Source organism: Thermobia domestica, chromosome 2 (genome assembly GCF_964235325.1).
Source record: "Thermobia domestica chromosome 2, izTheDome1.hap1.1, whole genome shotgun sequence".
In the NCBI taxonomy this organism is placed as follows: Eukaryota; Metazoa; Arthropoda; class Insecta; order Zygentoma; family Lepismatidae; genus Thermobia; species Thermobia domestica.
The window spans coordinates 86,017,559-86,032,393 of record NC_137455.1 but is presented as its reverse complement, the minus strand read 5'-3'; the positions used below and the strand labels follow the sequence as shown (position 1 = coordinate 86,032,393).

Genomic DNA, 14,835 nt, shown 5'->3' with positions numbered 1-14,835 from the left:
TGAACATATGTTTCTTGCTGACTTCAGGGAGCATGGAAAGCACAATATTTTGCAGTTTAATCTTTCGCAAATGTACCAGTACGTACCTAATATTGCTTAAGTAACTTCCATATCTAGAGCTGATGAGAAAAAAATTACAAATATATGCATATGTTCAGAGCACTATTTCGTGTGAAGTTGTTAAAATCAGAACTGTATCTCTCTTGTCGATGCTCTTTCGGCGGGCTAACACTTTGTGCTACTCGCTTGCTTCCGTTCACCATCGCTGTTTCTCTTCACAAGATCACAAGAGTAAGTCTCCTATGAAAACATACTAAAAATCGTAAAGTCGCTCATATGATGCAGGTACTTAAGGCATTAAGAGGCGAATTTTGCGAACGGACAATAAAAACCATATTTGTAGCAATTAGGTATTGCAACCATTGCTGTGTACAGTGACGTGAAAAAAAAAAGTGTTAAGGAGCTAATGTTATATTATTCACTAACATTGCTTGTTAATGAAATTCAGTGTTCTGTTTTTAATAAAAATAAATATCTATTATTTACCGTGGATTTGTGAACCAACAAGCCAACCGCTATGAAATTGATACGGTGGTGGTTTCATCTTTCGCACTATCGTGCAAAAAATTATGCCGTAATTAATAATATGTATACCGACCAATTTTCAATGTGTACAGTAAAGGATGGAAAATACGAGCTATGAGAATACAAGCATAGAAGGCAAAGAAAAGTTATAATATTATGGCCTACATACCTCAGTCTGTGGGTGATATATTTTAAATCTAAATTGACGTTCCAATTAAAGTCCCAATTTTTCGGTCTGATAGAATAATAAAATAACCCTGCTGGTATACTGGTACGTATATCGAAGAACATTTCTAATGACAGAACATTACGTGAGACTTAATAGAGCATTTTAAATAATACATCCTATATATATATATATAACCATTGGCGTCTCTGGCATGTAAAATTTGGGGGGGACATCAAAGGAAATGATCTAACTGCTAGTATCTCTAGTATCTCAGCGGAATTTTAGATCATGTCACTTCAAAATATTGGGGGGGACGCGTCCCCCCCGCCAGAGACGCCCATGTATATAACTAATATTCTAAAGTCAAATTGTCAATCAAATGAAGAATTTATCCTATTGAAACGGGGGTGCGCGAATTATTACTTAATGTTTTTAATGTTTTACAGATTTGGATCTCAAGGATCAAGTTGATAGTTCAATGAATATGCCTCCGACGTACAACACTGTGGTAACCCGTGCTCAGTTAGCTCAGCAGTTCTGTGAGTTAGCCCGAGATCAAACGTCGATATGTGAAAGACTTGTTCACGACCAACATCTGCAGCAGCAAGGTACTAACATGTTTTCTTCTTTAATAATAAGGAAAAGGTGACCTCTTGTTTGATTTATATATATATATATATATCTAGATTCACTTTTCGCTAATTGAGTGCAATAGAATATAGTATTTTCACTCTTAGAATTGTGTATAGTAATGCGGTTGTTGTAGCTAATTCAAATTTATTATATGCTTTAAAGGTAACAAAATTCAATGAGAAAAATAGCATGTACTTTCTTGTATTTTGATTTTATTTAATTTAGTGAGCTGTTTTTGACTGAGATGTCATCATATCTTAAACAATTTTCCAGCTTAAAAAAAAACATTTTTAAAGATTTTTCTCATTCATATTAGCGAATTATTCTTGTACCTAATTTTTAATAGAATGATACTTATGTATACAGGGTGCGTTTTTTTAGCTTGAGACAACCGTGTAACTTGTAAACTAATAGATAAAAAGAAAGTTGAAATTTTGTACGAAGTTAACATCCAGAGGGAGAAATCGTTGACATACTCGGCAGTACCAACTACTAATCAGTGTTACCAACTCAACATAAAGTTACATTTTTTAAGTGGCACTACGTCAAATTATTACTTATTTCAAATTACGTATTAAATGAAAACTTAACACACACATTAAAGTAAAGCTTTCAAATTATGTGTATTATTCAGTGTTGGAAACTAAGGACGCTAAAATATCACAAATATCTAAATTTTGGAAGCGTGTATCACAGTAACACCACAATTGAGACACATAAGGCAATACATATCCAAAGTACCTTAGTGTTGGGTATATGACATTTGAAAAAATGCTTAAATGAGTATCATATCTAAGTACTTACGTAGTTTTCAATAGACGAAAAATCGTTTTGCTCTTTATAGCAATTTAATATCTCAACCTATTCCGAAAATATAATAAACTTTACTTAAGTTTGGAACATTGCTTAAGATGATGCGTTTGTGGAAAATGTTTAAAATAATAGTTGTTTTCCTTTCTTTTATAGCATTACAACAATAGATTTTGGTAGTTGTAATTATAAGTTCTCGCAATTACATGATTTTAATAAGTGTTGCAAAATTTTAAGCAATGTTTATCGTATCTTCGGAATAGGTTTGATATCAAATTGCTGTACACGGCAGTGATTTTTTCGTCTATTGGAAACCATGTAAATACTTGGATATACTACTTATTTAACCCTACATTAGGCGCGTGGGTGACAGGTGTCACCCAGTGATTTTTGTCTCAAATTTGCAACACTGTGTGTTGGTATTCGGAGTCGCGCCTTTTAGTAGCTGAACGTAAGTTGTTGATGTTTGTTGTGGCGGCATTACTATACTTCTGTTTAAAGTGTACAGTTTGTAATAAAAAAAAAAAAAAAAGTTCTCTCTGCAGCAGCGTGTTTGGATGACAGTTGTCAACCGCGCATCTGTATACGTAACAAGTAAAATGTCGAATCGCCGGAAGACAAAGATAGCAAAAGATAAGAATGTTGTTCTGCAGTGGCTTGAAGAGGAGGAATTGCTGGAAGTGTGTTATGATGAAACTGATTATGAAATTTATCACGTGAGTGCAAGTGATCACAACACTGAGTCAGAACAAGATGGCCATGGTGTAATATTTTGATCTAAAGATATGTGCAATTAATGCACATTGTATCCTGAAATTCAAAACCAGTTCACCCCAGTTGTCACGAAGAAGTTTTTTGAGGTTATTGTCTGGGAAATGATTAAACCTCGAATACAGCGCCTATGCTGTATTTCCCAAATTTCACTTCAAATTAGGAAGAGGGACGACTCCGACTGTTACTTGGTGTTGAGGAAGAAGAAATGGTCAATGTTGAGAGGTCATCATGCTCCAGAGGACGTTGGCATGCTTGTCGAAGAGGAACAGACACAACTAAAAGGAAGGAGTACTTGAAATGTAAGGGATGAGTGGAGGACATCTCAAAGACATTTGCTTTAACATCTTGGAATCAGTGTAGTAGTCATGAAACAAAAGTCTGTTATATTCAGTACAACACTGTGTACAACCAAAGCTATAACCTGTGATTAACATTTTATCAAATAAATGAAAGACTCGTCATTTAAATATTATTTTACTTATTCTAGATACATTTTAATAGGTGGGTGACACCTGTCACCCACGCGCCTAATGGTGCAACCTAAACGTACGCGCCTAACTCAGGGTTAAGCTTTTTTTTTTTTTTTTTTTTTTTTTTCAAATTAAAACCTTTCAAAGAAAAGTCAAATTTTCATCCCAATGTAACTTTGGCCCCATTTATTCGAAATACATTATATCATGATAATGTTATCCAAGACTAAATACTTTGTGGTATGCATTGCTTCTTGCGTGTCAGTTTTGCTGTTTGTGGTAAAGTCCTTAGATTGGAACACTGAACAATAAATGTGATAATGTATTTTTATTTTTTATTATTTATTATTATTATTATTATTATTATTATTATTATTATTATTATTATTATTATTATTATTTGTTTAACATGTTTGCTACCTAGCCCCTTTTCGGAGTTCTTCCCAGAGAACACCGATGTATTTTTTCGATACTCAGTTTTTTTCTATAAGACATATCATCAGGCTAAATATTTTTCACTGAGGGTATCACTGCTAAGTCCTATCGTATAAAATCAATATTTATTTAGTCTATACCACGGAACTCACATGGTATCCAACATATTAATGTGTGGATTCGAAGTATGTAATAATCTGACGTAGTGCTATTTAAAAATAAAATAAATAAATAACCATTTTGTGTTATGTTTATCTGCTAGTGTTGCAGAGTATGTCAAATTATTTCTCTTGTTAATATTTGTTAAAAGTATATTAAAATAATTTGTTAATAAATTATTTCTCTTGTTAAATATGTGAGTTTTTTTTTTTATTATTTAGATATTAGAAGTTAAACTGTTGTTTCAAGTTTTAAAAAATATTCTTGTTTTATTTTATAACTCATAAATCGAAGTACCATAATTGAATATGAGGTAAAAAATCTATTACCATAGTAAAGCATCAGAAAGGAAATGTTAGAGTGAAACTTACCTCAAATCTTTCTAAAACCATACAAAATCTAACATCTTTCAAGACGGATTCGTCATTCAGAAACAATGGAGAACACGGAGAAAAGGGTGAAAGGTTAGCAAAAGCAAAAAATACCAAAGACAAGTACAGGATTAAAATCTGTAGCTGCAGGCATACATCATAGAAAGCTAACGTAAACAGGACTTGAGTTTGGAGTTGCAGATTTTAATCCTGTCGTTTTTTTTTTATTTTGTTTTTTTTTATTTTATTTTATTCTCAAGCACCTTTTGTCCCACCATGTCTCATAACTATGGCTCACCAATGAGCTAGAAACACTTTATACATTGTACGCAAAAGCTTTGAGAAAAGTTTCACCTTTCATAAAACAAGGAATTTCATTTTCACAAAAGGAGAATGGAAACTTAAGTGTAAATTTTGTTATTCACAGGTTGGGCTGCTGTTGTAGCAAATTTAGAGGATATTATTTCGGCGTTTCGCAATCGCGCAGAAGTCTTTGAACAAAGTTTTAGTCACTATTTAAAAACACGAGCAGATTTCATGGTTTTACTTCAGAAGTAAGTTATCTTTAATGCTATTATTAGTATTCTTTTACTCCAAATTGAAATAACTTATGAATAATTTACATTAATTGCATTATGTTCTTTTTCAATAAACTAGTAAATGTATTATGGCGGAAGAAAAGAATTATTTTGAACTACTCACATTATTATCTTGCAAACGTGTAAAAATGTTCCGAAAGTATGACATTGATCTTTCTTAAAAATTTATCGATAAATTAAGTACTATATTTTCATAATAGAAATAACTTTATAGCACGAATTAGTGTTGTTAGTCAAGGGAAGGTTTATTTTATTTTATTTGCTTCTATTTGCATCTTCCCTATAATGAGTTACACCTTTGTTGATACTCATCACTTACTGCCGATTAAGCCAGTAGTTAGCCTTCTTTAATATTTGTTGCACGGGCATAGTATCTATTAATCTATAGTACAGAAGATGATATAAAATAAATAAATTAGTGTATGACACAATCTTCGTTAAATTACTTTTTGTTTTATAGTTTCAATGAGGATCTTTCCATCTTGGCCAAAATTCCTGTACTGCCAGCTCTCCTATTAGCCGCCGGATTTACACGAGATAAACTGGGAGAAGAAGACAAGAAAGAGGAGAATGAGGAGGAACAGATTGATGAAATGAGTAAAAGCAGTGAACATGCAGAAGGTGCAAGAGCAAAAGTAGTAACATTGCTGCAGTGGATTTCAGCCAAAGATAATCAAAGTAGTTTAGAGCAAGTCGCTGAGCAGTGTTCTAGAGGCCTCAAACAGGTATATACGATTAATTCATATTATTTAATAAATTTTATTCTTAAACCTATCTAACCAAATACTCTTAAATGACCCTGTAAACAAGAATCGGATTTTTCCCGTGTCAAATGCCAGGACGTGGTGGGGATTTAGGTTGGCTTTGAATTTGGTATTCCTGGTATTTGACTCAGAAGAAGGCTGCAGTACGTAGCAGCTGAAAATTCAGCCCATGTATTAAAAAGAGTAAATGAGTATTAGTAGTATTTTCTGATAGAAAATATGTCTGTTACGATTTATCATCAAAGTTAATGCGTTTACGCGTTTGAGAAATAAAAACAATTACCGAGCTTTTACAATACCTAATTTGCATTGTAGGTGCAATTACATTGAATCTGAAAAAGAGAAAATATAGGCAATATTCAGGCAAATCGCACATTGTCTCACAGATTCAATGTGATTAGTTCATTTCTAAAATAGAATTACAGAAGAACCTGAATAATTTAAGTGTGAGTTTTGTGTAGTGGTAAATTTACTAATTTTGGAAAAAATATTCTTACCTTGCATCCTGGACATGAGAATTACAACATACGGTTTCGAGTCTTTTCTACTTACATTATCAGTGTTTCTTCTGCCACTACATTGCTTACTAAAACATAGTTATAGGTCAAGTCCGTCCATAGAATGCCATGTTTCAGTATAGAAACCTTTGTAAAGAGGGGAAAAAAATGAATTTGAATGTGAAAAAAAAAAGTTTGAAGGGAACCAGAGAAGTCCTGAAACTATATGTTGTGATTCTCATGTCCAGGATGCAAACTAGGGATATTTTTCTAATACTAAGTATTCCAATAGCTTATATAAGTTTACTAATTGTTAAGATGTTAACCTACCTCATGTTCGAGAGAAGACGCTCTACAAAAGAATGTATTCTGGAAAAATTTAAAAAAAAAGAATACAGTGGCACCTACCCATGTTGACTGTTATTTGTTTCTTAAAAAGTGGTTAATTTAATATCAAATAAAAGTATTTCAAATAAGTAAATAAATAAATAATATTATATATAGTATATAGTAAATTAGTGTTACTAATGCAGTAACTGTCATCTTCTGTAATTTTATATCATACGAATGAAGTATAAAAATAAAAGGAAGTTCTGTATGCAATTTATAAGCAGAACATAACACCTTATTTTCGAACGCACATTATCATTGGTTTTAGAGATTTATAGGTAATTTTAAACATGCTGCGGTAATGGTTGTTCTTACGTTTTCCGCTGAAGACCATAAAATCAAGCCCTCATCGCTGGTCTAGTGGCCAATGTGTGCTTGGTCTCGGGTTCGATTTCCGAGTGGAGGACATTAAAAATTTGAACGAATTACAGTGCTTCTAAATCGCCTTAAACCGTAGGTCCACATCTCATATCGCCTCAGTGTTGAAAAGAGACGCTAAGTCTCAACAAACAAATATAAAATGCAGATACACATTTCGCAGAGAGGGAGGGAGGAGTTATCTTCTGCAAGTGTCCACCTGAAAGCAAGAAACAGGTGTAAAAAACAATGCTTTGTCTGCAATAAGAAAACAAAGAGCATTCATTAACTAAATTTGCTCAGTCGTCTAGACTGGACTGGTGAAGAGTTGTAGATAATGAAGGTGGAAAACTTTAATTGAGAAACGTTAACCTGGATACTTTTTTTTTTTTTTTTAATTCCAAAGGACAAAACCATTACTGGTCACATACACATTCTAATATTTAGTTTAGATAGCCAACACATATAAATATATATGAATTTAACATTAGCAAAATAGTAATAAAATTATTTTAATGTAGCCAATTTTCAAGGTGCATAGGGGGGCCAATGTAGGAAACATCTTTGTCCTTTGACTTTGGCAACATCCCCAGACGACTTTTTTCTTTTTTTTTTTTTCTGAACCAGAGTAGTAATCCCAAAATGGACTGTACCCATGTGGTATGTTGACTCAATGATAGAACGCCCATCTTAGTTCGTACGTAAAGTACTTGTAGTGGAAATGATGTCCATGGGCTGCCTTGTCTCAGGTTTCTTGCTTTTCTTTTCTCCAACTTCAAGTCTCCTATTATCATTTATTCATATTATCTATACAATTCCTGCAGGCAAAACGCCGTCAGGTTACACCAAAGATACCATATTTAACGTATTTTTCTTATGAATGACAATGTCAGTTAGAACGTTACTTCTAGTTAGTGTGTATTATATTCTTTGTATTTCCTCGAATTCAGCATCATGTTAATCAAACTTCATTATGGAATGTAAATTTGTACTTACCATTGCACAGGAGTTTTGTTACATGAAAACAGTTTCGACAATTAAGTAAAATCTTCAATCCTGATTAGGTGCAAATTCTTCTTTGTATTATCTTTCACCAGGTTTAATTACGTGTATGTTCTATTCTAGCAATTGTATATTAACTTATCAAAATTGAAAGAATTCAATACATATGCAGATTTCTGGTATCATGGTAAGTGCAAGAATTAAGAGATTATGTAAATCTTCACTATTAGTACTGAAGGTTTCAAGATTTAAATGCCGCCATGCCAAAACACTTTCAACTTTGAAAAACTAACATACAGGTACAACAGTAAGACATACACGTACTTGAGGCAGATGTATGGTAACACGGGAAAGAATTTACCTAATCATGACTAATGATTCGAAACTGTTTCCAGTATTCAATAAGTTTGCGCAGTAGCGAGTACAAATTTGCAAAGGATATATGGATGATATCCAGCCAGACTAGACCAAGTATCAATTTTTGCGAAATTGAGTTACTCATACCAAAGTACAGGTAATGATGCGAATTTTTATCTGGCAAAGTAGACCAGCTATACTGTTATTCAAATAGTCATAATTTGATATAATTCAAGCTGGTCTACTTTGCCAGATAAAAATTCACATCATTACCTGTACTTTGGTATGAGTAACTCAATTTTGCAAAAATTGATCCTTGGTCTAGTCTGGCCGGATCCCTCATTACAGCGCACATGTTACACAAGCGACATGTGCCATTGTTTATAAGCAGCAGACGATACACAAAACCAGAAGACACGAAGGGAACCGAAGAGAAGCGAACCATTGAGCGACTTGAAAATGGCCTATAAAAGGGAAGTCAAAGAAGACAGAGGTATCGGCTGATCGCTAACCCATAACAGCTGTGGAAGTCGCATTAGACGAAGGGGCTCTACCCTACATAAAATCCCTGGAGGTTGCCTTGAGCGAAGGGGGTTCCTCACTATAAACCGTACCTCACGAGGCTGCCATGAGCCGACGAGGCTACTAAAGGACCATAACCTGGATTCGCCGCAAAGTCACCCCGGAGGCTGCTTTGTGCGAAGGAGTTTCCGTATAAAACATTCCTTCCTTCACTTCTCTGGTCATAAGGAAGATTTAAGATAAACACAAAGACTATTATAATATTATTTTGTAAAATAAATAGGTGAAGGGCTAGAATCCCGGACTGTCATTGTCTCTACCCGCAAAAATTATTTCAGTATACTTATAACCTATCCCCCTTAGTCCTCACTTTGAAAAAGGATTCCGCTTGTATCCGAAAATTACGTTCAAACAGCATTTTTACAGAACTTCTCAAAAAGGTATAGGTGTATATATATTTATTTTATATTGGGATGAGAATATAAACACATATTTTATTCAATAATTTCACTTTTATGTATATCTCTTAAAATACCAGAAACTTTTTGTTTTCAGTTCGATAGCCAAGTGTTTGAAACCCTGAAGAATGATGTGAATGTAACTTTAGAAGCTACGAATAACAATAGTATGAAAGAAATCAAAGGTTTGGAAGGAAGACTTTTTGGATTGGAGCAACTTATGTTCGAATCTAGAAAGATTGTACAAGAACAAGGAGATCTAGCTCAGGTATACACAGTTGGCTAAGTACAATTTAGTTAATGTTGATTTTTTTTTTTTTAAATCTAGAAAATATTTATTAGTTACACATGATCACCTGCAATATCAACAACTTACTAGATATATCAATGCTACTGCAAATTTTTAAGTGTTGTCGAAAGCATATTTCTGATCTGTCTTTGTGCAAATTACAAAACCATTTCGATACTACAAACGGGTATAGGTGTGGTCACCAGTATAAGGTACATTACAATACATTGAAGACAAAAGCATGTAATTCTAAAGAAAGACTACCATGTATACAAAGATCATGGGCAACAAAACAACAATACCTGACAATTGCATTTTGAGGGAAAGAGAAAAAAATTGTTTCTCTTAACCTAAACTGAAATGTTTTGTCTGACTATTTTTAGACGTAAATATATTTTGTGTCCATGAACACTAAGACACACCTACGTACGCTAGAACATACACCAAATCAGATTGTTGAAATCTTCCTAGGACAGGTTATTCCTTGTCTTCCGTTCAGCGTGTATAGATTCGTATTTGCGGTGGCCGTGGGCAGTTTGTAGTAGCCCATTTCAACAAATCAAAAGAAACCGCAGCCCAATTCATTCTTCGGATATCATGCCTCTTTAATTATTGGTCACAACCGTGATTTTTATACCCTCACTGGCGTAGTGGCTAGCACACGCGCTTTTGGCGTACAGGGTCCCGGGTTCGATTCGTAGTCTGAGAGCATTGAACTTATTAAGTGGTTTGGATTCCACTTAGTCTATAGTTCCACGTCTCATATAGCGTCAGTGGTGAAAAGGAACGCTAAACTAAAACAAACAAACAAACAAACAAACCTGATAGTTATGTCTTCTACTAAAGTAAAGACTGTTCAATACTTTTCAATGACTGTAGTTTAAAGCTGTGCGTTACAGTTGCTTCTCACTGCTCCGTTTGATGGAGAAAAAGCTCACATGTAACCTGACGTGGTGACAGGCATGTGTGCACACTTCTCGTGAATTCATGACTGCGTGTATACTGCCAACACTAACACTTATTCTCTTTGTCATCTCTGTCTCTGCTTTCCCTATTGTATTTCTCTCTGCTTTTCTCAGACTATAAATCCATGCTTTACGTGATACAATTTCGAGTTGAAAATAACCAGGGTGGTAGGTGTTTGCGGTCATATTCACATTGATTCGATGGCTTAGCATGATTCTTGGCTTGAAGAATGCAGAACTTCCTTGGTACTTATGGCTTTTCACAGCGAAAAATTCCCTTTGCGTACATGAATGATCTTGTCATCAGAATGTTTTCTTCATTTGTGAATATTGTGTCAATTTTGACGCCTTTCTGCCCATTGTATATGTACCGTTATGTGATATTGAAAGTTAGTGACACAATGTACAGCCTATTATGGATGAAGCTCTGTATCATTGAGACAATTGCAAAACAGTTTGTGTCAACACAACCACTCGCGGGCCTGCAAGCAATGTTTACAATGACAATATGATTTTGTCATCATAATACTGTATGAGGAACTAATCAATTTGAACAACTGTCATTTTGCGTGATCAATCCATTTAAGCCAGTCCGCTGTCCTAGCCTTCCCAAATTTGTGCGTTCACGTGACGTGTCACTTCGTGCAATGCAATGTAAGCTATGCTCTGTTTCGTATGTTGCTATATTAGCACACGATTTTGAGCTGAAAGTGCCGCGACATACCTATACTATCATGACTCTGCTGCAACCTCTCCTTTGACTCCATGCACTTATTTGTCGTTGTATAATTTAGCTTCAACCATTATGAAACATCTTTAGTATACAATCAGGAAGAGAATACTGTGAAACAAGTAAAACAAGTTTGAAATACAATAAATGCACCGAAACAAACAAACAAACAAAAAACTTTGATTCCTTCCTGATCATGCTTTACTGAAAACATTTTTTGAGCAGCATATTAAGAAATTAACTGCGTTAATTATTGATAAGGAGTTTAAATTACACGGTATTGGAGCTAAAAATCAATAAGAAAAAAGATCAAAGTATATAACTTTTTATGTTAATTGCACTTATTAGTTCCGTACTGCAAATATTAAAAAATCTAAGAATAAATTTACAAGGTCGATGCAATTTTGTATCTTGTATAATTTTACAGTTTATCTGCTCAGTTTTCTAATACTTACGAAATGGTATTTATGAGTGTTAATAACAGCTATAGAATGCATGTTGAATACTTAGAAATAAAAAGACCTTACCTTGTATTCGTGGGAGAGAACTTTTCTATACTGGAAAGCAGGCAGCCAAAAATATCATAATATCAGAATTTAAAAACATACACTAAAAGAAGTAAATTTATTTCACTACCTTTCTGGACAGGCATTTCACGAAAACTTCAAATAATATAAGTCATTTTGTATTAAATTTTTCCGTAAAATCAGGCATAAATTTTGAATAATTATTGTCAAGATATAAAAGATTCTACAAGGATTTTCTTTCTTCATCAAGAATCTATAAAGTTACTTGCTCATGTCTACAATTATATATTCTGCTACAAATAATCTGCTACATAGGAACTAACTTCTCGCACACAGTGCAAACCGCTTTTCAATGATTTGACGCAAGATAATGTGGTGGGGAGATCTGTTCTGTGGTAGGTAATTTCGCACGTTGATTATACACCGAAACTGCACCGGATTGAAGTCCGGCGTGCTTCGAGCTTTCGTGAAAGGCAGATTCTTCCATCGGAATCTCGATGTTAAATTAGAACGTCAAAACCAATGTCACTATTTAACATGTTGCAAGTGAAAGGGAATTTAAGATATACTTATCTATTGTTCTTTGTTTTTTGCAATTAGTTGAAAAAAATGTGAAAGAAGTGGGTGAATGGGATCTTGTAAACGAACTTAAAACATTTCTGTTCTGTTATTTGCCTTCATATCCTCATATGCATGAAAAATCATACTGACAGGAGTATTAGTTTTAAGTAATTCTCTTAAGCGTTAACTTCTTCAAATGATTTGCTGTTTAATATTTACATAACGTGCATTTCTTTTCTACACTAGGCGTTTGCACAAAATCAAAACAGAGCAAGTAATCTTGGAGATCCCACAATTTTGCCCGACTTGTGTGCCTCACACCAGCGACAGTTGGTCGTTATGTTGAAGAACCATCAACAGCTGAGAGACATTAGACGGCGATGTACCCGAGCAAAGGAGGAGTTAAGTGTAAATTTGCATCGTAGATTAAGGTAAGATAAGTGATAATGTTAAGACTAAAAGTGTACTCGTTTTAGCGTTGTCATTTTTTTTTTTTTTTTTTTTTTTTTTTTTTTTTTTTTTTTTTTAAATATAAAGGGGAGATGAAGGTTTTAGAGTTTCAAATTGATCATCGTGTTACACTTTTAGTAGTCGTATTTGAATGAAGCTAAGTGTAATGTGCTCAAATTTTAGCATCTTACACGATCTAAATATTGCAGTTATTCATAAGTTCGTAACATTGAATATGTCAATAAAACAATAATAATATTCTAAGGGCGCGCCCGACAATGTTTGCTTTGTATCTTTTAACTTAATTTTCATGTTGTGCATAAAGGAACCTTGCGCTCTTTGCGAGACATGATGCAATATGAGAGGCTAAATCCAAACAATAAGTGCGAAAAACGTTTCAGTACAAATTACAGGTGATAAACAGTAACTTACTGGGTTTGCTTCTAATTAGCTGATTGCTAAAATCTCTTTCGTATTTGTAACTCGTTTCTGGCATAATAGGAAAACTCATCTTTCGTTTTAACAAACTTAAAGGAGACCATTGCGGGCCGATGTTGCCAATTGGCCGTAAGTTTCAACAGCAAGTCTGCAGTGGCTTATATCCTCAATTACATTGCCAAAACAATAAAATAAATAAATAAATAATAATAATAATAGCGTACTGCACTTACAAACTATCAAATACACTATATATATATATATATATATATATATATATATATATATATATATATATATATATAAACACTATGGCAATGTAAAATACCTGGTACATTGTATTATACATCATAAAACACTGGATTCAACATTTTTATTTTAAAATCAGAGCTCAAACTGAATCGGCTGCTTCAGATTTTGTCCGTTGCTTCTGGAATCCGTTATATCGAGCTTTGTAAAAGCAAAAACTCTGCTGTATATAAAAATTATTTTTTGTTTTTCTAATTCCTCACCGTGGAAACTATCCTTCTCCCATGTTCAAAGCAACCCAAGCTTCAATAGAGATTTGTTCCATAGAGAAAGTGTGTAGAGGTCATAGAAACACTTTGTATGACTATACAACTATATCCTTTCTTTGTCATGTAAATAGTTTGTTTCGCAGCACAAATTACAGTAAAGATGCAGTAATTCCAAATAAAGAAATACCTAAAAGCGTCTGAAAATAACCACTGTGATACATGACTAGTTTCGGATAACTGAAAATGACTTCGTGTTAGTTAAAGGTTAAACAGGCTCCGTTACAAAATACTTCAAAAATATAATTATCAGTTGAAAAAAAAAAAAAAAAAATCTTGTAATTTCTTGAGATTAAAAAAAAAATGTACACTAAAATCTTACTCTGTAAATTTTTCGAAATAACTTCCGACACAAAAAAAAAGTGTTTTTTTTTTGTATTTGTGGAAAATCTTCGCACATCTTCAAGAAAAATATAAATAAATAAAATATTTAAAACACATAGGTAAAAAAGTTACATTATGAACTTATATAAATACAGAAAATAGTACATAAGTAAGTAGTCCATAAAGCAATTTTACTTTTTTTTTTCGTTTCTTTTAAATTTTCATGAAAATGTTAACTTGTTTGTTGACATTTTTATTATCTCATCATTTCTGTGTCCATGTTTAAGTCAAAGAGAAATGGGATAATTAATTAAAAGGCAATAGTGTGTGAATTTACTTTTTCTGTTTGTTATTTTTATTTATTTATTTATTTTTTCTCTGAGAGAGAGGTTTTCACGAAATATTTTGACCTTACTTTGTATATATTACTTGACGAAGTTATTGAAATAAAATATTATTATAAATACAAGGAACGATTGATAATTTTTTATCCTTACTATGAAGGGGTTTAGGGAGAAGGGCCAAATGCAGATATGTGATTAGTCTTTCTCTACATAGTCACCAAGCAATGTAACACATTTCTGCAACCGATCTTTCAGCTTCCACAACCCTTCTTTGTAGAAA

General features: G+C 33.3%; 1 protein-coding gene across 5 annotated transcripts in view; it reads left to right on the top strand.

Moving 5' to 3' along the window:
- The window catches only part of Atg17 (autophagy-related 17), a 93,982-nt gene that overhangs the window by 14,020 nt on the left and 65,127 nt on the right, over positions 1-14,835 (top strand). For all 5 annotated transcript variants that reach the window (XM_081743628.1, XM_081743621.1, XM_081743602.1 and 2 more), the window contains exons 4-8: positions 1,201-1,362; positions 4,834-4,960; positions 5,466-5,730; positions 9,450-9,620; positions 12,671-12,855. In XM_081743628.1, coding sequence (XP_081599754.1) covers positions 1,201-1,362; positions 4,834-4,960; positions 5,466-5,730; positions 9,450-9,620; positions 12,671-12,855 — 910 coding nt within the window. The remainder of the gene's footprint in view (positions 1-1,200; positions 1,363-4,833; positions 4,961-5,465; positions 5,731-9,449; positions 9,621-12,670; positions 12,856-14,835) is intronic.